Raw genomic sequence first — 22,066 nt, forward strand, 5'->3', positions numbered from 1 at the left:
AGGGGAGTAAGAAAGGGGAGTGGGTGTGGGGGAGGGGGGTAGTGTGGTGGTGGTGGTGGTGGTGGTGGTGATAAAAGAGAAAGAGAGAAGAGTAAAGAGAGAGGAAAAAAAAAGAAGAAAGAAGAAAACAATGCTAGTGTACGACGAAAAGAAAATTTCTATAATATCTTAGGGAAATTAATGTACGATCTGAAGATAGTCAAATTGGTATACCTGTATGTATAAATCCAACGAGAGCGCCTATGTCGTACTATGCGATATTGCGATTGGTCGAACATTACGAGTTTCTTGATCTCGAAACTCGTGCCGTTGCCCGCTCGTCGGCATGCCTGCCGCAAAGGAGGCGAACCGTCACACAAAAGCAAGATGGAGGATCTCACAGTCGAAGTATGCGGCGAAAACGGAGCATATTATAAGGTTCGTTCTGTGGAAAGTATAGAAAATGTTGAGAGGAAGAGGAAGGCCGTGGATAGTACGTGCCACGAGCCGTGAAGGGCTTCTAATATAACGTTATACTCGCTTGTACTTCGCGAAAGCGCGCACCTCAAATGTTCGCGAGGTAACGCGGCTTCCTCCGACGCCATGTCTCGTTTGACAGGGCGTGATTTTTCTTAAGGGTTTCTCTTTTACATATATCGAGATATCCTGCCCCAGGATATATACCGTTTAACCTCGTACGTTTAACCGTTGCGCGTGGAAACGGTAGCTATCTATGCCTTTCCGATTGCATCGCCTGACGCGTGCCGCTGTCACGTCGAGGTACCAGCGATCCATGCCACTCGATGCGTTTTCATCATCCCCTTTTTTTTCTCTTTTTTTTTTCTCTCTCTCTTTCTTTTTTAATACTTACTTACTATCAATTTACACCTATCTTTCTATTTCTTTTTTCAGGCCTTTGTCACTGATGTCTTTGACGACGAGGTTCTGGTAACTTTCGAAAATGAGTAAGTTACATCAAGCACTACTTCAGACCATTTTTCAGAATTACAATATCAAAGGATTTAGCTACTATCCAGAAATAATCACATCATGCCAATGTTCATTATTACCTCCTGCTTTTTAATACAAAAGAAAATGCTTCTTTATGTACAAATTTTTTATTTGCTTACAAATAAGCTAACAAATTTAATATACTATCTCAGTTTGTATTTTCTTCTTTTTTTTTTTTTTTTTCTTCCTTTTTTTCTTTTCTTTCTTTTTTTTTTTTTTTTTTTTTTTTTTTTTTTAACATGCCCATGCCCATGTTTGGTAGGTCTAGTCTTGTTGTTTGAGTCTTATGCTTGATCCATTTGATAAAACAAAATGATTTTCTATTTTCATTTGCAATTATATTATTTTCTAATAATCTTATTTTCTTTCTAATGGTATTATTTCATTTAATGCCTATATTATCTGCTATATTGCACAATGCTTTGTTAAATAATCATAAGTTTTTTTTCTTTTTTTTTTTTTTTTTTTCTTTTTTTCCTCCAATGCATATTCACTTGATTTTAATAATCACGTTATTACTATTATGTTAGGAGATGATACAAATACTTCATTGCTTTTTTTTTTCTTTTTTTGTTTGCATAATGTACAAGCTAATATTACGTAGAGCTTTTGTTTAATATTAATTAAATCGCATAGTCAAAAGCATTTAGCATTAAAAAAAAAAAAAAAAAAAAAAAATAAAAAAAAAAAGAAAGAAAAAAATTCATGTTTTTTTTTTTTCTCTTTTTTTTTACATGAGAAACTTATTCATATCATTAGTACGATTCAATGTTATATTTTAGCTGGCAACCTGAATCGAAATTCCCATTTGCTCAAGTACGACTACCACCAAAAGATGGTGTCAAAGCAGAATTTCAAGAAAACCAAGAGATTGAGGTATTTTCTCGATCTAATGAGCAAGAAGCATGGGGATGGTGGAAAGCGATCATTAAGGTTTGTTATATATATATATATATATATATATATATATATATATATATATATATATATATATGTTTATCAATATAGAATGATTAAATTATAGAAAATATATGAAATATATAAATTACTAATGGCATTGTGCAACGTTATGTAATTCATCATTTTTATACTTCAGATGATCAAAGGAGGCTTTCTAGTAGTAGAATATTTGGGATGGGATTATACTTATACAGAAATAATAAGTAATGAGCGGCTTAGAGTAAAAAATGTCAATCCCCCTATTGACAAAAATACGTTTCACAAGATCGAAATTGAAGTACCTGAAGATCTGAGAGAGTAGTAAGTAATAATTTAAAATTTTTTATATATAAGATTATAATTTAATTATCTTTTAAATCGTTATTCGAATATTTATACATGCGATCACGTAAAAATTTGTTCGTTTATCAAAACAAATATATGAATTAATTTATTTTACATTAGTGCTAAGATGGACAATGCACATAAGGAATTTCAAAAAGCAATCGGGGCAGCAGTGTGCCGATATGTGCCTGAACGAGGAGTACTGCTGGCCATCTCCCGTCATGAAAATATACATCGTCACAGTACCATGCTCCAAGAAATGCATTTTCGTAATTTATCACAGAAGGTTCGTATCTTTTTTTTTTTTTTTTTTTTTCATCTTTCAAACAAACAATTATAATTAATTGTATTATTTTAATGATACATTTGAGAATCTTCAATCTTACGTTTTATATTTTTATATACAAATATTATAGGTTTTGCTGTTAAAAAGAACAGAAGAAGCAGCTCGCCAACTTGAATCTACTAAACTTCAGACGATCGGGGGGTAAGTCAATAATTTTATTAATTATTTCGTATATGAATTACCGAGTATGAATCTTGTGACATTCATCACCTGCCCTTATCCACGTACTGTCCTCATAACCATCCTGTCTGTGGTTTGCATTTACTGGCAGAAATATGTTCACAAGATTTTTAACAAATGGCTATCTTTACAAGCAGTGTGAACAATATTTAATTCTATTAACTATTAATGATTAAATTATTAATTTAATTATTAGTTGGTTTAATGATTAACAATTGGGAGTTTTGCTTTGAAATTAATTTTTTTTCTTTTTTCTTTTTTTTTTTTCTTCTTTTTTCTTTTTTTTTTATCTTTGTATCGTATTACCATTAAAAAATTAATTAAAATGATAATAAATAAATGATCGTGCGGAGTAATTTATCAATGATTTATGTTTCTGTAAAGAAGTTGATCAATATAATTGTTAATTATTAATTGAATTAAATATTGCTCACGACACTGTTTACAAGATTAATATATAACTTTATAAATATATAAAGGCACAATATTATTCATTTTTCATGTACTAATGCAATCTCATTCATCTTTCATTAGTACCATAATTGTAAATAGCACGCATAAAACATATAAGCAAAAGTACAAAGAGAAAATTTATGTGGAGTGTAATTTATTGCATTAATAATTTTACACATAAGCACGTTTCTTTGATAATGTGTAAAAAAAAAAAAAAAAAGAAAAAGAAAGAAAGAGAAAAAGATTACTGCAAGAAAAAATTCTTGAAGAAACATGTTTCTTAGTACAGTATCATTAGTTGTGATTTTCAATTATAAACAAAGTTAAATTACTCCGATGGCTTGATGCATCCCTGTCCATTTAACATACAGTAGGATAAAATGATTGTAAGGAACTATTTTCTACGTTTTGAAAAGTTTTGATTTATGGTAGATCAAAGAATAGGATTAATTACTATAAAAATGGCCAAATTCTTCTTTATATGGCATTAAATTTACAAGTTTTTCTCCATACTGTTTGGCAACATATATTTAAGTATATAATTAATGTAATTTAAATGTTACATAGAGATTAAAATATTTAGTTCATTTTCTAAGATTTTTGCTGCAGCCATAATTCAAGCAGTAAGCTGTTTCCTCCCATTGATCATAGTTGAGTAAGTATACAAAAAATGCCAAAATATTTTATAATTTGATGCAGGTATGTGAGTTGATTTTTGACTAATGTAATTAATATAGATAATTCTGTAGATGAGTTGGAACAAGAAATTACACATTCATTAATATTCTTTAGCAAGGAACAAACAGACAGAATGGAAGGGACATAGGGTAGGGCCATCTAATATAGAGGTTTCACTGAGTTACACCAGAGTTTCTTTCTCATTTCAGCAAGTTTAGATCTTCAAACTTTATATATCAGCGTGTCTCAGACTTTGAGGCAGGAGTGAGAACAAATTCAAGGTGAGATCACAGCAGCGTGGTTTAGATATAAGTTAGCTTACTGTATGACAAGCTACACAGCTGTATTTTCCCAATGAAAGATAAAATTACACTATAAATATGCATGCTTCGGCGTTGTGTAGTTCTTTCACAAAAAATCATATGCTTTAAATACACTGATACAAAGATATATATATATATATATATATATATATATATATATATATATATTTATATTTTTTTCTTTTTATTATGTGCTCCGTAGTCGATTTTGAGTGATTGTGTAAAATAGTAAACTGATACATAAGCGTGTAGCTGTGATCAATTTTTAGTTACAATCTTATCTTTATCACTCTTACAGTCAAGTAGAGTTTTAAGTTTATGGATTTATCTTTTAAAAGGAAAACATTAAACCTTGGCCTGCCGATGTTTGAGAAACACTGATATATTCCATGTTTTGCACATATATCTAAATAAATGGTGGCTCTATCCTATGCTGATACATGTACGCGAATATACACATGATACCACATACTGTATATCATCTTATAAATAAAGGGCATTTCCTCCAATGATGAAATCCAGCAATATAAATTAATATTAATCAATATGTGGTGACTACTTTTATCAAAATTTTTCATAACAAAATTTTAACATAGCTTCATCATCTCTTCCTTCAATTCATACACGTTTAACATTTTACTATGTATACCATATATATATATATGAATATTATAATATCATCATTTTTACTATTACAGTTTTAATTGACCTTGCATGCCAATTCAATAATTTTGAAATGCATAATTTAGTGTCAATATAAATTTTTGTCAATAATTTAAACATAAATATTTATGCACTTCAATTTTTTTCTCTACAGTAAATGTTAATTTATGTGTGTTCATCTTGCATGATTATTTTCTGCATTACTATACAAGTCGGATAAACTCTCAGTATAATAAGAAAATATTACTCATACATGATACTTATTATCAGAAGTTATTCACTTGAATCTGCCAAAATGCAAGCCACAGTTAAAAATATATATTTTATAAAACAGACATGTCGCATTTGGCATGTTATGATATGTATATATATATATATATACACATATATATATATATATATATACATATATACACACACATTTATGTATATATATATCTTATTTTATATATTTACTGATATATATATATATAATTAAGGCATGTTATTTTTTATGTGATACAATCATTATCATATTACAATATTGGAGAATTTTAAAACATCAATTAAATCATATCTTATAATATTAATTAATTAGCAATGATACGTGACATTGGCACATAATCATGATTTCATTATATATTCCATATAGGATGAATCAGAGTTTATTGTAATTATTAATTTAGGAGACCTTAAATTTGTTACATGGAAAACCACATGTTATCTTTCCTTATCATCTCCTAATTTTCATAGATATAGTGATATCTGATATCAACAAAGTAATGTCTAAATTCAAATTGTTATGATAAATATTTTGATGTTTGTAGATACACAGATGAATTTAATGTTCGAGAAGACCTCATGGGACTAGCAATTGGTGCACATGGAGCGAATATACAACAAGCAAGAAAAGTAGATGGAATAACAAATATAGAACTGGAAGAAAATTCTTGCACATTTAAAATATATGGAGAGGTAAAGTCTACAATATATATATATATACATATATGCTATATCACATTCTCTTTTATACTTATCTAAATTATTGTTATTATATTTGTACCTAATTGTATCCATATATAAACAGAAATGAATATAAAAGTTGTTCTTTTTTAATTCTAGACACATGAAGCTGTCAAAAAAGCTCGTTCAATGTTGGAATATAGTGAAGAGTCCATTCAAGTACCACGCGTTTTGGTAGGAAAAGTAATTGGAAAAAATGGTCGCATTATTCAAGAAATTGTGGACAAGAGCGGCGTAGTAAGTATTTTTTATATTACTATTTAAATTTATTGGTAAGTTTTTACTAATTAATTGCTTGAAATTAAAAACTGAAAGTAATATTAAATATGCTTGGTTGCATTAATTTTCATTTTCAGTTGATATTCTAATCGTATTGTGGTCAGTTCTGTTTATGTAGTATAGGGACAGTATATCATAGACCCTCCTCATCTATTGGTGTATCTACATTTTTATTCTGCAGGGTATTATACACGAACATAATTTATCCACTTATAAAAGTTTGCCCTGCAAACAAGACCATTTAATTTTATAAAATATGAAATCTCTATCCATTATTAGTTTCAGTTTTAACAGCTCTCAGAAAATTGGCAAAATCGATATATGTTTCAATTGAAAATGGAAGTTATAAATTAATATAGAGTTACGTTGATGTGATATACGTGCATTGTTTGTTCTCGGTAGATAACAACTGGCTCGAGTGGGAATACTCACACTGATAGAGTAAGTATATTACATTATATTGTTTGTGGAATTATTTCATCTGGTTCATTGTATCAATTGAATATGTTTGAAAGCACTTACACATCTTACATGAACCACTCGGGCCAGTTTTACTTTTTCAATAAACACATCTTTGTGATTTAACAATATTAAATAATCACATGTCGGAAAAATATCGTAAATCATATTGCATTAAGTAAACTGTTTAATTTAATGAATATGTCTCTCTTTACATTATTATTATTATTATTATTATTATTATTATTATTATTATTATTATTATTATTATTATGATTATGATTATTATTATTATTATTATACATCATCTGTTTTCTTATTTTATATAACTTAATGTATGCATAATTATGAAGCAAAATCTCATAGTTTATAGGATATACTCGATAATGCCAAATATTAATATCTATCCATGTATGTACACATTTCTCTATATGCCAAAGTATATCTATTATAACTTATAGGAAACATAACAACATTATATGAAATATTGCTGTGACATTTAATTAATTAGTAAAATATTTTCAAAATATATTATCATTTCAATCTTAGTATATAAAATCTTTTGTATATTGTAGAATTTTTTCTAAAGAAAGAAAAAAATATGCCAAAAGGCTTGAATTTTTAATGTCAATCAGCAAAGTTTACTACAATGTGGTTTAAAAATGTAGAGCTGTTATTATTCTTTTATAATGTCAATAACAGCCTACATTATGCTGCATATTTAGGTAAATTTTACAGACTGATCAACATTTCAATTGATGGAAATAATAAACAACGATGACTGAAAACGGATGGTATGGATACGAAATAGAATTACAATCTATATCGGTAAAGCTAATTTTTCATGATATTATGAATTTATGCTAAGACAATATACATTTCAGGTACGAGTGAAAATAGAAGGAGACAACGAACCGCAACCGACGATCCCGCGAGAAGAAGGCCAAGTACCCTTTGTCTTTGTCGGTACTGTTGAAAGTATTGCAAATGCCAAACTTTTGTTGGAGTATCATTTGGCACATTTAAAGGTATATTCGTAGAATTATCATAATCCTCTTTATGATAAATTTATGAAAGATATAAAGAGCATTGTATTAAACATATTATAGATATATTAATTTTGATGTAAAATTGTGGATACCTTGATTTTCTAGGAAGTTGAACAGCTCAGGCAAGAAAAATTAGAAATTGATCAACAATTAAGAAGCATGCATGGATCAACGACAGGACCAATGCCTAGCTTTCCACCGACAAGGCGAGGAATGGTCACCGGGCCCGAAGAGGGTGGTGGTGGTCGTGGTGGACGAGGCGGTCAGTCTAGAGGACGGGGAAGGGGTAGGGCCCCTGCCAGACATAATGCCGGTAATACTATTACTGATTACATCAACAATATAGAAAACACGCATAAACGTGATGGCAGAGTTCGTGGTGGATCTGATACCAGAGACATTAACAACAGAAATCATCTCACTACAAAGTAACAAATAATTCGATTTTGATTGCTTTGTGATAATATGCTGAACATTATTGCATTACAATATTTCATTATAAGCTTGGATACATTCGTCAATGTATGTGTTAATATTTGGCCTCTAAATATAAAGTAAAAAAGAAAAAAAAATATGTGATTAAAAGAACCATACATTGTTGGATAAACACACTGTGAGAGACTGGTTTTAGATATCACGAGATTGTTGCGTTTTAATTACAAAATTTTGAATAACTTTACAATAATACATTGTACAGCATTAGTATCCTAGAGGGTAGAGTTGTTTCGGATCACTAGATAAAGTTCTAACGAAATCCTTACTATTATATAGCTTATGCTCTTATTCTTTAGTAACTACTTATTGTAAACATAAGTAAAATAATGTAGTAAGAATAATTTACTTAGTAAAGAATAATTTTATATAGTAATCAATATAAATCATATATAAATGAGTGTAAAGTATTAAACTTTATTTTTTTCTTTCTTTTTTTTTTTTGTTTTTTTTTTTTTTTTTTTTTTTTTTTTTTTTTTTTTTTTTGTTTTTTTTTTTTTTGTTTTTTTTTTTTTTTTTTTTTTTTTTTTTTTTTGATTCTATTATTTTCTTTTTACACTTGTTATGAACAAAATAGATGAGTAAATTATGATTTAAAGTTTTTACGTGTTCATATTTTTAGAAAGTAAATACATTACATTTCTCTCTCTCTTTCTCTTTCTCTTTCTCTCTCTCTTTCTCTCTTTCTGCACATTTTATGCAGTTGTAATTAGAAATACTTAAAGTTTGTATCTATATAATAATAGTAAGCATTTTTACAATTTTTACAAAATCAATACCAAATAAGACTATTCTCTAAGAGCAAATTTGTTATATGTTTTCAAAAAATCCATTATTATAAACTGACTTTAGTACACGTACGATAGCGTGTTAGTTTATTTTACAGTTAAAATTAATTGCCTACACATATACATATATATATATATATATATATATATATATATATATATATATTTATATATATATATATATATATATGATACAAAGGTATTTTTGAAAATAATATGGAAGTATTATCATAATATTTGACAATAATATGTATTTATGTACCAATCATGCTGCCATTACATTGCCTTATTTAAATATATAATTATTTAATCGATTTTTATACAGTTGAATTTAGTTGAGTTGAATTGAGTTGAATTGAATTGAATTGAATTGAATTGTATTGTATTGTATTGTATTAAATACTTAAAATTTGTAAAGAAAAAGAAAGTTAATAAATTTATAAATTGCTGAGGTAATGTAATGCAAACGTAGATAAAAATTATCTTATTACTATCATAGGCATCAAAATGGAAAAAAAAAAAAAAAAAAGAAAAAGAAAAAAAAAAGACTTTGATAAATAATGTTGTGAATGTAGCATAAATCCACAGTATGACTAATTTTGTTAATTTTGTATTATGATCACATTTATCTCTAAATAAAACTTATCTTGGACATAACATACTGTGCATGAAATTAATTATTACAATCCAACAAATAAAAGGATTGAAATGAATTCATTTTTCTCGTGATTGTTGTTAATTCGTGTTAGTTTGGTAGTTTAGAAAAAAAAAATTAACAAGCGATACTGTTATTAATGCTGAATTGGTGTGTATGCTTCGTGTTCAGTAATAAGTTTTATTTCCTTATATTATAGTTCATTATAGTTTAATTAAAATACTAGTTGACTGAACTTCCTTTTTTTATTTTATTTTATTTTATTTTATTTATTTATTTCTTTCTTTCTTTTTTCTTTTTTTTTTTTTTTTTTTTTTTAATAAGATTAAAATATTTTATCTTTTTTATTATATACGTTTTTATTACAATTCTCCTTTTTCTTAGATCCAGATTGATTCATACTTTTAATTTTATTTCTTTGTTTTGTAGGATTACGTCGTGACACTTTAGACGGTAATGAAGATCGTGTTCGAGACCTTCCACCAAGAGGTGGTCATCAAGGTGGTGCAGGAAATTCAGGGTATATGGGGGCTAGACAAGGTCGTCCACCGGTTCAACGTAGAGATCGTAGAGACGAACGTCGTCGAACGACGGACGACGAAGACACTGTTCTTGATAGTCAAGACGTTTCGAGCATTGATAGAGGTAAAATTATCCTTTGAATCGTGTATGAAAGAGAGAGAAAGAGAAAGAGAGAGAGAAAGAGAGGGGGAGAGAGAGAGAGAGAAAGGAGAGAGAGAGAGAGAGAGAGAGAGAGAGAGAGAGAGAGAGAGAGAGAGAGAGAGAGAGAGAGAGAGAAATCGCTCCGTCCTAAAGAATATACGCATACATATTTGATCACGTAATACTTTGGGAACGTAGCATGATGAAAAAAAGAGTGCAAACATTTGTGACCATCTAACACTAATTTTCTCGTGGGACAATAATTACTAATATACGCTATTAATAACATGTGCTGAGTGCAGCTTTCTTTTTTGTAATTTGTCTTTTCATTTCTTGTCTGAAAATATTAGATTTAATGTTCTATATTTGTAAAAGATGGTCACAATTGGTTTGTATATGTAGACTCGGTGTCGAGCGTGGAGGGAGGCGCTAAAGTGATCAGACGAAGACGGGTACGACGATCTCGACAGAGAAGTTATACACCAACTAATAGCGAGAAAGGTAACTTCACATTTGATAATTGTTAAATCAGTTTCATGTCTTTAGGACGAATGATCGGTTTTTTTTTTTTTTTTTTTTTTTTTTTTTTTCTTCTGAAGAAAATGAGGGGGGAAGAGAGAGAAAAGGAAAGAAAGAGAGAAACAGAAAGAGAGCGACAAAGAGAGAGAGAGAGAAAGAGAGAAAGAGAGAGAAAGAGAGAGAGAGAGAGAGAATGAAAGTATAAAATTAATATCTATTTTGTTCTTTTAATAATTGTTCATCCAATGCTAATATATACATTTGTTCAGGCAGTAATGCCGGACCGGGCGACCAATCAACAATAACTAATAAAGAAGGAACGCCTGCAAATGACGTATCTGTGTCGAACAACAGTTCTCAAGGTTCAAAGGGTCAGCGAGAACCACGAAATCGTCCTCCTCGAATGCAGCAGAGCAACAAGCCTAAGGAAGCTCTGGTGAATGGTACCAGTGGCTAAAAAACCATTTATGGTTCACCATAACAGCTGCTACTTACGTATAACACTACACCTGATGATGAGCTATTAACACCCAGCACGTAACATGACGTATACCTACGCAAGGACTTCACGATTATGGATCGCGACATGATTAGTCTACGCTCGTTGTTAAGACTGTTTGCTACCGATAAGAATATGACAGTTGTTTAAGAAATCGTCATTCTCCTTAAACACATTTAAGGACACATATTAATATCCATGCATGGTTTAGTTTAATGATAGTAATTATGCTATCATGTTTGATATACGGATACATTCATTGGGAGGTAGTAGCAGCACAATTTGGTCAAAAGGGTTCCCTGATTGTGAAACTGTGCCTCATTTTTATACCGAGCTCATAACTTACGTGACAGTGCTTTGGATGTACTTTTTAAAGTACCCCCATAGTCACTCGTTAATGTTTAACGATCCAATAATAGGCTGGATATTCGCGGCTCGTACGTCAATTACCAATTCGATTGAATTTCATCTGGATATGCCGTTAAGCTTTTTACGAATGCATCACAAATAATTAACATTATTTTATCTTTTATTATAGTTTATATTCTATTATATATCATAATCGTCATCTTAAGTCGTTAATTGAAGCATTTAAATTGATAAGATAAATGATAATTATCTTCGGATTATTAATTATTTGGTTGCATTCTTAAATGATATCGATTAAACAAGAAGAGAAAAATTCTTTTTGCTGGATAATGTTTTACAGTTTAAGAGGACAAATAAAATGAATAATAAGAAATGAGATATTGATGATTTTGTTGTGTCGTTTGAATATGTTATATTTTTATACGTAAAGACTAATACTAAAACGATCAGAATGAATTAAATGATTCCATAAGAACGTAATATTTAAACTATTCGTTCAAAATGTTCATTTTTAAAGTTACGCGTCTTCATGGTAGTTAATTGTAACGAGTTTGTAATCTATTTTATATTTACAGAATTAAATTCACGTGTGAATAATTTAAATATTACATGTTATTTTTCTTAATGTCGAAAGTATAAAAAAAAATAAAAAATAAAAAAAAAAAAATAAAAAATAGAGAAGTATATCGATTCAACGAAAATTAATGAATAATAAATAAAAGTGTAAAATTGTTGATCATATAGTAATTAAGAAATATTTTCATATTATATACACAGTCTGCTGAGAATATTCTTTTGAACTGTAAAACTGCCATGAAAAAAAAAAAGAAGAAAAAAAAGAAGAAAAAAAAATCTTTGTTGTCCTTTATCTACTTGAGTAGATAAAAAATGACTTATTGATTTTAATGATTACCGATCCTTTAATGAAAATTAACGATGAATTTGTATAATCACATTGCTTAGCGTCATAATTCCGATGAAATTTAATGAGATACTAGGAAAGTGAATTCCATTGTTAAATTTACGATGGTGGGCGGCAGCTGTAAGAAATCCTGGTTCAAAGGTGTTCCCAATGATGTTCCTTCTATTTACTTCACAAGATTTGAGTTTTTTTTTTTTTTTTCTTGGTTTACGGTTATTAGTAGAGTTGTTAACGACACTAGATTTTTATGTTTCAATACTGAGTGTTGATTAATAATACCACAATGAATGCTAAAATGACTTCTTTGATTATGGGAAAACACAAACAGGTGTGCACAAGGAATTAGACTTTATTTCTGAGTACACTTCTTAAGTGATTTAGCTTTTTTTTACTACAGTATAAGCATACTATATCAAGTATTAGAATTTGATACGAAGTTCATTTCTGCATTGTTTCGCATGATTTAAAAAGAAAGTAAACGTATACTTAGTAATACCAATGTATGATGTGCCAGAGAAGGAATGATACATGTTTTATGATATCTAGCTGAAGTGCAGACTTAGCGCATACCTTTATTACTATAATACTACTTAGTCGAAATGTGGATGTCTGAAAAAAATAAACTAGCTTTACTATACTAAGCTATAAAATAGATATGATCAACTGTTTTAAATTGATTATCAGTGATATTCAAGATTCAGTTATCAATTTAAAACAGCTATCTCTTCTTCCGGATATGACAACAACTAATCGGACGTGTCTCATGGATTTTGCAAAAACGCATGGCGGTTGATGCAACACATTGACACCTAACAAAACAGCTGCCATATAATCTGAATATTTTTATGGTAGCCAAAAACTGAGATATCCCCCAACTTGCTTGTTTCAGATACATTTGTATTGATTGCAATTTGTGCATAATTTAAGAATAAAACATTTCTGTACATAGACTGCTCATTAGTACATTGAACAAAAAAAAAAAAAACAACAAAACAAACAACAAAAACGAAATCTTGGTGACCTCTCCTTAATTAAAAGAAGAAAAAAAAAAAAAAAAGAAAAAAATAGAAAAAAGGAAAAAGAAAGAAAAAAAAAAACAATGATGTATCCAACGAATGCAAATCCTTTTATCTATTAACATTTCTTACATGTATGCGTATTAGATTCGAAGTAAAATATCATTTGGAAGGTTCGATGTGTAAAATATTTGAAAAACATCAATTTTATAATAATAACTTATGTAAATAATTTATTACGCTGATTTCATTTTTAAAACAAATAACAATATTCACATCTCGTTTAAATTTAAACAAAATGCGCGGGAAAAAGAGCTTGTCTCTTTGACATATACTTTTTGAATTTATACAACTATTTTATAATAATTCGGTCATTATTTATTCTTTCGAATATTTGTGATCTATTTGTATGTGTATATTATTATTTTTCATAATAATCTTTTTATTTGCTATTATTACTTTCAATTGGTCAATTCGATTTTCTTTTTTTTTTTTTTTTCATTCCCAAAGACGCGATTAATTATTCGTCCAATCGGCATGCAACATCGTAGAAATTCTACGAAGTTATTGGACGTTTCGATTTGATGTAGTTTCCATTGAAAGGTACATTTTCATTTGTAAATATTTCACAATATAAATTAATATTGCAAAAGTAAGAGATTGAAATAATTATAGATTAGAATCTCAAGTATATATATATATATACATATATATATATATAAGTATAAATGAATTTTATTGAGAATTTTTCATATTAAAATATCAATGGTTTTTCAATATATATTTTGATAGTAATAATTTATAGTATTAAATGTTCTCGTATGGTGGCGCCACGAGCTTCATAAAACATATGTTCCATTTCAGTTCTGATATATGACACAACCAATGATAATACCATAATCGGAATCCAGTCAGCTGTTATGTCAAGTGAATATCCTTAACCAACAAAATAAGTAAAAATAAGTTAATTAATTGGCCTTAATAAAGATTTTCTTGATAATATTGTGATCTTCCAGTGTATACACATTATCATAAGAACGTACAGATAAAAGAGGTGAGTTGATTCCGATTAACTATGGTTATACTTTATGCTTTCGAATTCCTCGCATTTAGATACTTGCTACTACTTCTTCTTCTTCATCATCATCGTTAATGCTAGTCATCTCTGCGTCCAACTATTATTTTTGTTTTTCCTTCTTTTCCTTTTGTTTTCTTTTCTATTTTTTCTCTCTCTCTCTCTCTCCCTCTCTCTCTCTTTTTCTTTTTTTTCTTCCTTTTTTTTCTTTTTTTTTTTTCTTTCTTTTCTTTTTTTTTTTTTTTTTTTTTTTTTTTTTTCTTTTTAATTTGTTCCCGATTTATTAATTCATATTTTCATTCATTAATCGATTTCATTGATTGTAAAATTCTGATTGTAAGATTTCCATGCGAGAATTTCAATATTGTCCCAAAAATATTACACCTACATTATGTCCACATACAGTATCGCATAATTTACCTGTTCGCTTGAATCATTATGCAAATGGCGCGTTTGTATTGTAATATTCTTATCAAATAAACATTTATTTTCATGATTGATTAATTCTCGAATAATGTTCGATAATATTTTTGTGATATATATATATATATATAATTTTTATTATTTATTATTTACGTTCGAAAATTTAATAGCCTATCGTTTCTTTTCTTTTTTCTTTTTCTTACTTTTTTTTTTTTACGCCTGCGTAGCATATTAAGAAAAAATTATTTTCTTCGATTCGTAATAATAAATTAATCGGATAACTGGTTCGATACATCATTTACTCCAATGAAATCGTATAAATAAGATAATATGATAATCGTATAAATGTTGAGATAGTACGTAAACATCTCTCTCTCTCTCTCTTTTTTTTTTTATTTTCGTTCTTTTTTTCTTTTTTTTTTTTCTTCTTACAAAGTCTCAAATCTCCCGATAAATACAAGTTGTAAACAAATAGAGTATAATTTGTTTTCTTACAAAATAAACAATGGTTGTGTCATTACTTCTATATTGTAATCTTTTAATAGAAGAAAAGAAGAAAAAAGGAAAAAAAAAAAAAATAATAATAATAAATTGTTAATGTATAAAATGCATTGATTTTTATAAGGTAACGAATGCATTTTTACAAGACGTTGCTAAATTATATATATATATATGTATATAAAAGGAAAAGGAAAATAAAAATAAAAATAAAAATAAAAAAGAGAAAAAAAACATGTGTCAAGAACAATGTCTCATGAATGTTAGCGTGTCGAAATCATCTCTCATTACGTGATTTTTTTTTAACATTTCGACATACTGATTATTCATGCGTGTCGTGAACGCGCGGTGAAATCGTAAAGAAAAAGACAGTCAGAGAGAGCCAGAGAGAGAGAGAGAGAGAGAGAGAGAGAGACACGATGATAATAGTTCTTTTATATCTTCTTGGAGAAAGGATAAATGAAAATAGAAACTATACAAAAAAACAAAAAACAAAAAAAGAAAAAGAAAAATATTCGATGTATATAAACATATTTTCATTCCGAGAAAAATATTATTTCATTCGATAATCAGTAATAGTAACAATCGATAAAATAATATAATCAATTGATATACGTAGTATATTAACCGCTAATATTTGAAATTCAAATTTTAAATCTTTCTTCGCATTTCGATCGAACTTTTTATATTTCAATTATATTTAAATTGCTGATTATAAATGCATATACAAGTGATAATTTTTAACGTAATTAACATATTGATTTATAAATAACGTATCGCAAGAATTTCATGTAGAATGAATCATCAATTTTATAAATCACTTTGTTATGTTTTCCGCGAATTGTCATACGTAAAATATACATATATATATATAATTATCTCTGTCTCACGATCGAAAAAAAAAAGAACAATTTTTGTCGTATAATTAAATACGAATAGAATTTATCTTTTTTTTCTTTTTTTTTTTTTTTTTTCGATCGTGAGATCCAAATTATCCATATTTGTAATTATTTAATAACGAACATATTAGGAAATACTTTTAAGTTTAATTCAATTCAATGAATAATAATTAAGACATGTTATTTCTTAATATTGTTTTTGTTATCATAGGTCCTTTTTAAAATCTAGTTGACTGAATTCAAGAATGATATTGTAGCAGTATTATTACTCTATATACTTCCAAGATGTTCAAAGAAAACGATAATGCTTCTGGGGGTTGTAATGGTGCACCACCACGTGCTCGACGCTTTCCACGATTTTCCTTAAGGAGATTATTATATTCGAGTCCTCTGATTGGTCGAAGAATAGTTCGTGCCCCTAGTTCAGGCAACAGAAACAATACTAAAGGTAATTAAATCTTCTTTACGTGTCACTTATTCTTTTTTTTTTTTTTTTTTTTTTTTTTTTTTTTTTTTTTTTTTTTTTTTTTTTTTTTTTTTTCATACCGTTGATCCATCATAAAATATATTCTTCATTTCTTTTTGTCTTTCTTTTTTTCTTTTTCTTTTTTTCTTTTTCATCTTTTCAATTTTGCAGCTAAAGATCCAGCGAGCAGTAGAGTATTTATTGAAGCCAGAGTAAGTAATGGTTCAAGCCATTATCAATTTTACAACATAGACCTACAACGTGCTTCCAGCAAAGGCTCTGTACTTTCTTCTGCCGGAAAGGTATTTATAGAACTGTACAAGTGCAACTGAGAAGGAATCTTGGAGGATACTAATTTGTAGAATTTTTCTTTGGCTAATATTAAAATATAGAAAATAAATTATCTTAATAAAATTAATTTCAATATTCCTACAATATTCTTATTCATTTTTTTTTTTTTTTTTTTTTTTTTTTTTTTTTTTTTTTTTTTTTTTTTTAAATTACAGAGCAATGAAAGCGGATTAATGGAATGCCCGTTATGCTTAGCCGATCTACCGATCGAATTATTTCCTGTAATACAATCATGTCATCATCGTACCTGTTATGATTGCTTCCAACAATATCTTAAAATTGAGATTTCAGAGTCAAGGGTTAATATAGCCTGTCCCGTATGTTCAGAACCACTTCATCCAAATGGTAAAAATGATTGTATTAAAATAAACAAATTATACGATATATTATATGATATATATCGCATTTTTTATATAAGATTATTGTAACAAATTTCTTTCTTACTTTTCTATTTTCTTCTTCATTTTCATTTTGTCAACAGATATTCGAATGATCCTAAACGATTCAGCTCAATTAGAAAAATATGAGGACTTTATGGTACGAAGAGTCCTCGCGGTTGAACCCGACGCAAGATGGTGTCCAGCACCAGATTGCAGTTTTGCTGTAATTGCCAGTGGTTGTGCTTCATGTCCAAAATTACGATGCGAACGACCTGGTTGCGATTCATACTTTTGTTATCATTGTAAAGCACGATGGCATCCTAATCAAACGTGCGATGCAGCTAGAGCACAACGTTCACAATATTATGAACGTAGCTCCTCGCTTAGTTTCAGTCAAAGTGATTCACAACACAGTATGTATTCATTTCATAACATTTCTTTTTTTCTTTCTACAAATATATATAATTATAATTATAATTAATAATAATATAATTATAATTATAAATATATTATTCTATAAATATATATATATATATATATATATATATATATATTATATGCTATGTATATGTATGTATATATTTTTGTTTTATGCGTTTAGGAGATGATATTAAACCATGTCCAAGATGTCAAGCTCTTATCGTTAAAATGGACGATGGAAGTTGTAATCATATGACATGTGCCGTTTGCGGAGCCGAATTTTGTTGGCTTTGTATGAAAGAAATCAGTGATCTCCATTATCTAAGGTATTAATATTATATCTATATTAATTATATTTTATTCGATAAAATATTCGATAAATTTGAAAATTGTTTCGATTATTATTTTAACAGTCCTTCTGGCTGTACTTTTTGGGGTAAAAAGCCATGGTCCAGAAAGAAGAAAATTCTTTGGCAATTAGGAACTCTTGTTGGTGCTCCTGTTGGAATTGCTCTTGTCGCTGGTATAGCGGTCCCTGCAATGATTATCGGTAAATATTAATTTTTTATTAATTAATATTATAACATACGCGTAATTATGTATAATTTAACACATTTTTATATTTATACGTACTTTTGTTATAGGCATTCCTGTATGGGTAGGAAGAAAATTATACACAAGGTATAAGAAAGCCAACAAGCACAAGAGAAATGCTTTTATTGCAGGTGGTGTTACCGCATCGGTAAGTCCGAAAAATGTCTTGTATTTTGTCTTTCTTTTTTTTTCTCTCTTTTTTTTTTTTTTTTTAATCAATATTATTTTTATTCTCTATGTTGACATCTCATCTTTAATTTAATTTGACATATCTCCATGATCAGAGATACGTGCTGTATATATATATATATATATAATATATACGTGTATGATATCTATATATATATACACACACATATTTATATATATATATATACACACATACATGTATTAAAGAGGCTTGATATTTCATGACAACATCGAAGTATATTTTATTTATATTGAAACAAAATGTGGTATTTTTTTTTTTTTTGTTTTTTTTTTGTTCTTTCTTTTTTTCTTTTTAATTAACATAAGAAATTAGCTTACAAAACAGATTAATCTATTATATATATATTTTTTTTCTTTTTTTTTTTTTTTTTTTTTTTCTTTAATTCGTTAGAATAATATGATCGGTGAGGAAATGTATTTGACCCATAAATAGTAAGGAGCACCCATAAATAGCATTATTATCATTTTCTCTTAGGATGATGTCTAACAAATGTTTCGTTCTTATTAACGAATATAAAATATTATATTAATAAACACATTTCAATTTGATGCACAGAAAAATAGCACGTCGTTAATATATAGATGTTTGAAAACTCAATCCATATACACATACATGGTACGTTATTAAAAAGGTTTACAGTAGCAGAAGTATCGGCGAAATGGTATATATAAGGTTGTCGATAAAAAGTTCATTAATACCTAATGTTACACGTCATGCTTGAGGAAAAAAAAAAAGCGCATTCATTACTAAATGTATATTTTCTCATTCGTTTTCGAATCGTATATCAATGAGTTTTACGGCCTATATCGATTTCATTAAATTGTGCCGTGAATTAGAAGATCGTGCAGAGCAGCACATGGTAGGAATATGAAAGTAGTGCATGTTAAATCTACCGTCGGTTCAATGACATTCTCATCAAATTCATATTTTACGCACTTTATAATTTTTCAATTGAACGTGTTTCTCTTCTCTTCTTTCTTTTTTATCCTCGGTTGTATTTTCTTTTTTTCATCATCATCTTCTTCTTCTTCTTCTTCTTCTTCTTCTTCTTCTTCTTCTTCCATTTTTCAATTTCTCTCTTTTTTTTCTTTTCTTCCTTCCTTCCTTCCTTCCTTCCTTTTCTTTTCATTAAGGAAAAAAAAAAAAAAAAAAAAAAAGGAAAAAAAAGAAGAGATACGGTACTGCCCTTTATATTCATGTAATCGATTATCACACTTTTGCCCGATCTTTAATACTGCTTTAATAATCATTGCTGGCATTAAAGTCTACACATCGACATAAAAATTCTGCTACCATATCTTCGAAGCGAGAGAGCTTGGAAGTACAAACCTTCCTACGGCCCATTTGGAAGAGCTTGGCTCGTGTATTATATGTTATTTTTTTTTTTTTTTCTTTCCCCCCTTTTCTTTTTCTTTTCACTGTAATAGGAAGGAATTATAGTTCCATTAATAGGAAGGCCGTTTAAGCTTCCGCTTCTGTCGTCGTTATTGCAATCTCTTCGGTTAATATGCCATCATTATGAAGATCTTGAAGTACATCGATTAAACGTTGTTCCGTTTGTGGATGTCCCAAAGCTATATCTATAGATCCAATACAAAGTAATAATGCCAATAATTGAGATTTTCTATAATCCTTAGCGAGATCTTTCCTCGTATATCCAAGATCTTTTGGTATATCAACTCCGTAAAGGAAGCAGGAACGATTTAAAGCGATCCAATATGAATCCAAAAGAGATTCCGTGTGTTTTCGGCGCAATTTGCTTGGCAATGAGCTCAACAATAATAATGCAACGTCGTTCGTTGGTCTGCTATAAGCAACCATTTGCCAATCGAGAATGAAACACGTGGTACGTTCCTGGGCATAATGAAATTGTAAATTCTTACACCAGAAGTCCGTATGCGTGATCAGAGCTAATGGACCTTCTGGAGCAAGAAGGGTCATGATGATGTCTTTGGTTTTTGGTCGAAGTGCCATAAGAGCTTCGAGAACTGTTTCGAGTCCTGGCACACGTTCTAAAAAGCGTGCCAATTGAGAGAATCCTCGTTCTACCATTTGTTGATAAGAATCTGTCGCTTTGGCCTTTTGAAATAGGAACGGGTAACGTTCCGGTAAAGGTTTCCCGTCTATAATTTTCATGCTGAGTGATAGACCGTGTATCGAGGCTATAGAATCCAAGGCAGCTTTTGCTTCAGCGAATGTCAATCCTTCGGAGAATTTAATGCTCGTTGCATCAAAATCAGATAAAACCAACATCGATTCCGGTGGTACAGGGCTATCATCGGTTCCTCCAGGTGGACTATAATGAGCGTAATAACATATTGGTACCTTCAATGAATTATCATACATTTCTTCCAGACTTATTCGATCTCCCTTGATATGTATATCTTCGAATTTCTTCAAGTCCGGTATTATCTGAAATGAAATTATAATAGTGCATTGGGAAATATTTCCTTTTTTCTTTTCTTTTTTTTTTGTTTTTCGTCTTTTTTCTTTTTTTTTTTTTTTTTTTTTTTTTTTTATATATATAAATACAATTATCTCATTCGCAATAATAATAATAATATATATTTAAGGGGATTTCGACTCACCTGCGTGTAAAATTTAATTTCACGTAGATCGTATTGACCCTCGGTCACGAAGAAACGACTGAAGGGATCGTCCGGTAATCGTTTGATGATGATTCCTATTCTGCGCCGGACAACTTTAGAATAGACTATAGCTTCGGCATAAGTGACATCGCTTAGAACACTGTCGTTCGACGTGCATCTTGGAATGATTTTGAATTCAGGTACAAAAACCTGTCAAAATTTCGTTAAGTTAGTAATCATCTCGATGATTATCGAATGAGATTGGTTAACGTAAGATTACTAACTGGTTCCTCAAAATGCTTTTCAAATATGCCTTCAAGCCACTCCTTTCGTAATTCCCATTTAGGAACCAATTCCTCCTCACCGCAGGAATCCTCGCTGTCCTCGCAGTCTGACATTATTTATTGTTCTCTCAAAGGGCAATGATCCCTAAATTCTATACAATATATTCCCTTTATCTAGATCAATCCAAAGATCAAGATATATATACTTGTCAACTTGTCAAAAAGTAGAAAAAGAGAAAGAGAGAGAG

The 22,066-nt window shown here is 29.1% G+C and overlaps 3 protein-coding genes across 16 annotated transcripts in view; 2 read left to right on the plus strand and 1 right to left on the minus strand.

Annotated features, from left to right (window-relative positions):
- The first annotated feature begins 60 nt into the window (after window positions 1-60).
- LOC124953220 (synaptic functional regulator FMR1) lies at window positions 61-13,563 on the plus strand. Of its 7 annotated transcripts, none has more exons than XM_047504275.1 (15): window positions 61-417; window positions 892-944; window positions 1,773-1,923; window positions 2,087-2,250; window positions 2,395-2,560; window positions 2,691-2,761; window positions 4,141-4,212; window positions 5,724-5,871; window positions 6,019-6,156; window positions 6,601-6,639; window positions 7,542-7,685; window positions 7,812-8,019; window positions 10,071-10,286; window positions 10,707-10,805; window positions 11,097-11,269. In XM_047504275.1, exons 1-15 carry the CDS (start codon window positions 253-255, stop codon window positions 11,126-11,128), a joined length of 1,866 nt encoding a protein of 621 aa, XP_047360231.1. In that variant the 5' UTR covers window positions 61-252; the 3' UTR covers window positions 11,129-11,269. The 7 variants fall into 7 exon arrangements, with proteins under 7 accessions (XP_047360231.1, XP_047360226.1, XP_047360232.1 ...); XM_047504270.1 differs by having other exon boundaries at window positions 62-417; window positions 11,093-13,563; XM_047504276.1 differs by lacking the exon at window positions 10,707-10,805 and having other exon boundaries at window positions 62-417.
- A 936-nt stretch (window positions 13,564-14,499) lies between these two features.
- Window positions 14,500-22,066, plus strand: part of LOC124953219 (E3 ubiquitin-protein ligase RNF19A-like) — a 14,340-nt gene continuing 6,773 nt past the window's right edge. For 2 of the 4 annotated variants that reach the window (XM_047504266.1, XM_047504269.1), the window contains exons 1-8: window positions 14,500-14,683; window positions 16,736-16,972; window positions 17,162-17,292; window positions 17,497-17,686; window positions 17,823-18,134; window positions 18,323-18,467; window positions 18,555-18,691; window positions 18,786-18,883. In XM_047504266.1, the coding sequence (XP_047360222.1) occupies window positions 16,810-16,972; window positions 17,162-17,292; window positions 17,497-17,686; window positions 17,823-18,134; window positions 18,323-18,467; window positions 18,555-18,691; window positions 18,786-18,883 (1,176 nt within the window). In that variant the 5' untranslated portion in view covers window positions 14,500-14,683; window positions 16,736-16,809. The remainder of the gene's footprint in view (window positions 14,684-16,735; window positions 16,973-17,161; window positions 17,293-17,496; window positions 17,687-17,822; window positions 18,135-18,322; window positions 18,468-18,554; window positions 18,692-18,785; window positions 18,884-22,066) is intronic. The other 2 variants (XM_047504267.1, XM_047504265.1) reach the window with 2 other exon arrangements.
- LOC124953225 overlaps window positions 20,277-22,066 on the minus strand; it is a 2,684-nt gene continuing 894 nt past the window's right edge. For 2 of the 5 annotated variants that reach the window (XM_047504301.1, XM_047504302.1), the window contains exons 2-4: window positions 21,819-21,970; window positions 21,535-21,744; window positions 20,277-21,358 (exon numbers count right to left, since the gene is read on the minus strand). In XM_047504301.1, the coding sequence (XP_047360257.1) occupies window positions 20,408-21,358; window positions 21,535-21,744; window positions 21,819-21,932 (1,275 nt within the window). In that variant the 5' untranslated portion in view covers window positions 21,933-21,970 and the 3' untranslated portion in view covers window positions 20,277-20,407. Of the gene's footprint in view, window positions 21,359-21,534; window positions 21,745-21,818 lie in introns of all 5 variants that reach the window. The other 3 variants (XM_047504299.1, XM_047504300.1, XM_047504298.1) reach the window with 2 other exon arrangements.

This window comes from Vespa velutina, chromosome 12 (assembly GCF_912470025.1).
Source record: "Vespa velutina chromosome 12, iVesVel2.1, whole genome shotgun sequence".
Lineage (NCBI taxonomy): Eukaryota > Metazoa > Arthropoda > Insecta > Hymenoptera > Vespidae > Vespa > Vespa velutina.

What these genes read in the sequence shown, in the direction of transcription:
- LOC124953220 (XM_047504270.1), top strand. Translation starts at nt 253, where the DNA reads ATGCGATATTGCGATTGGTCGAACATTACGAGTTTCTTGATCTCGAAA. An exon ending in TTCGTAATTTATCACAGAAG is followed by an intron (nt 2,561 to 2,690) that starts GTTCGTATCTTT and finishes CAAATATTATAG; the next exon opens with GTTTTGCTGTTAAAAAGAAC. An exon ending in CATTTAAAATATATGGAGAG is followed by an intron (nt 5,872 to 6,018) that starts GTAAAGTCTACA and finishes TTTTAATTCTAG; the next exon opens with ACACATGAAGCTGTCAAAAA.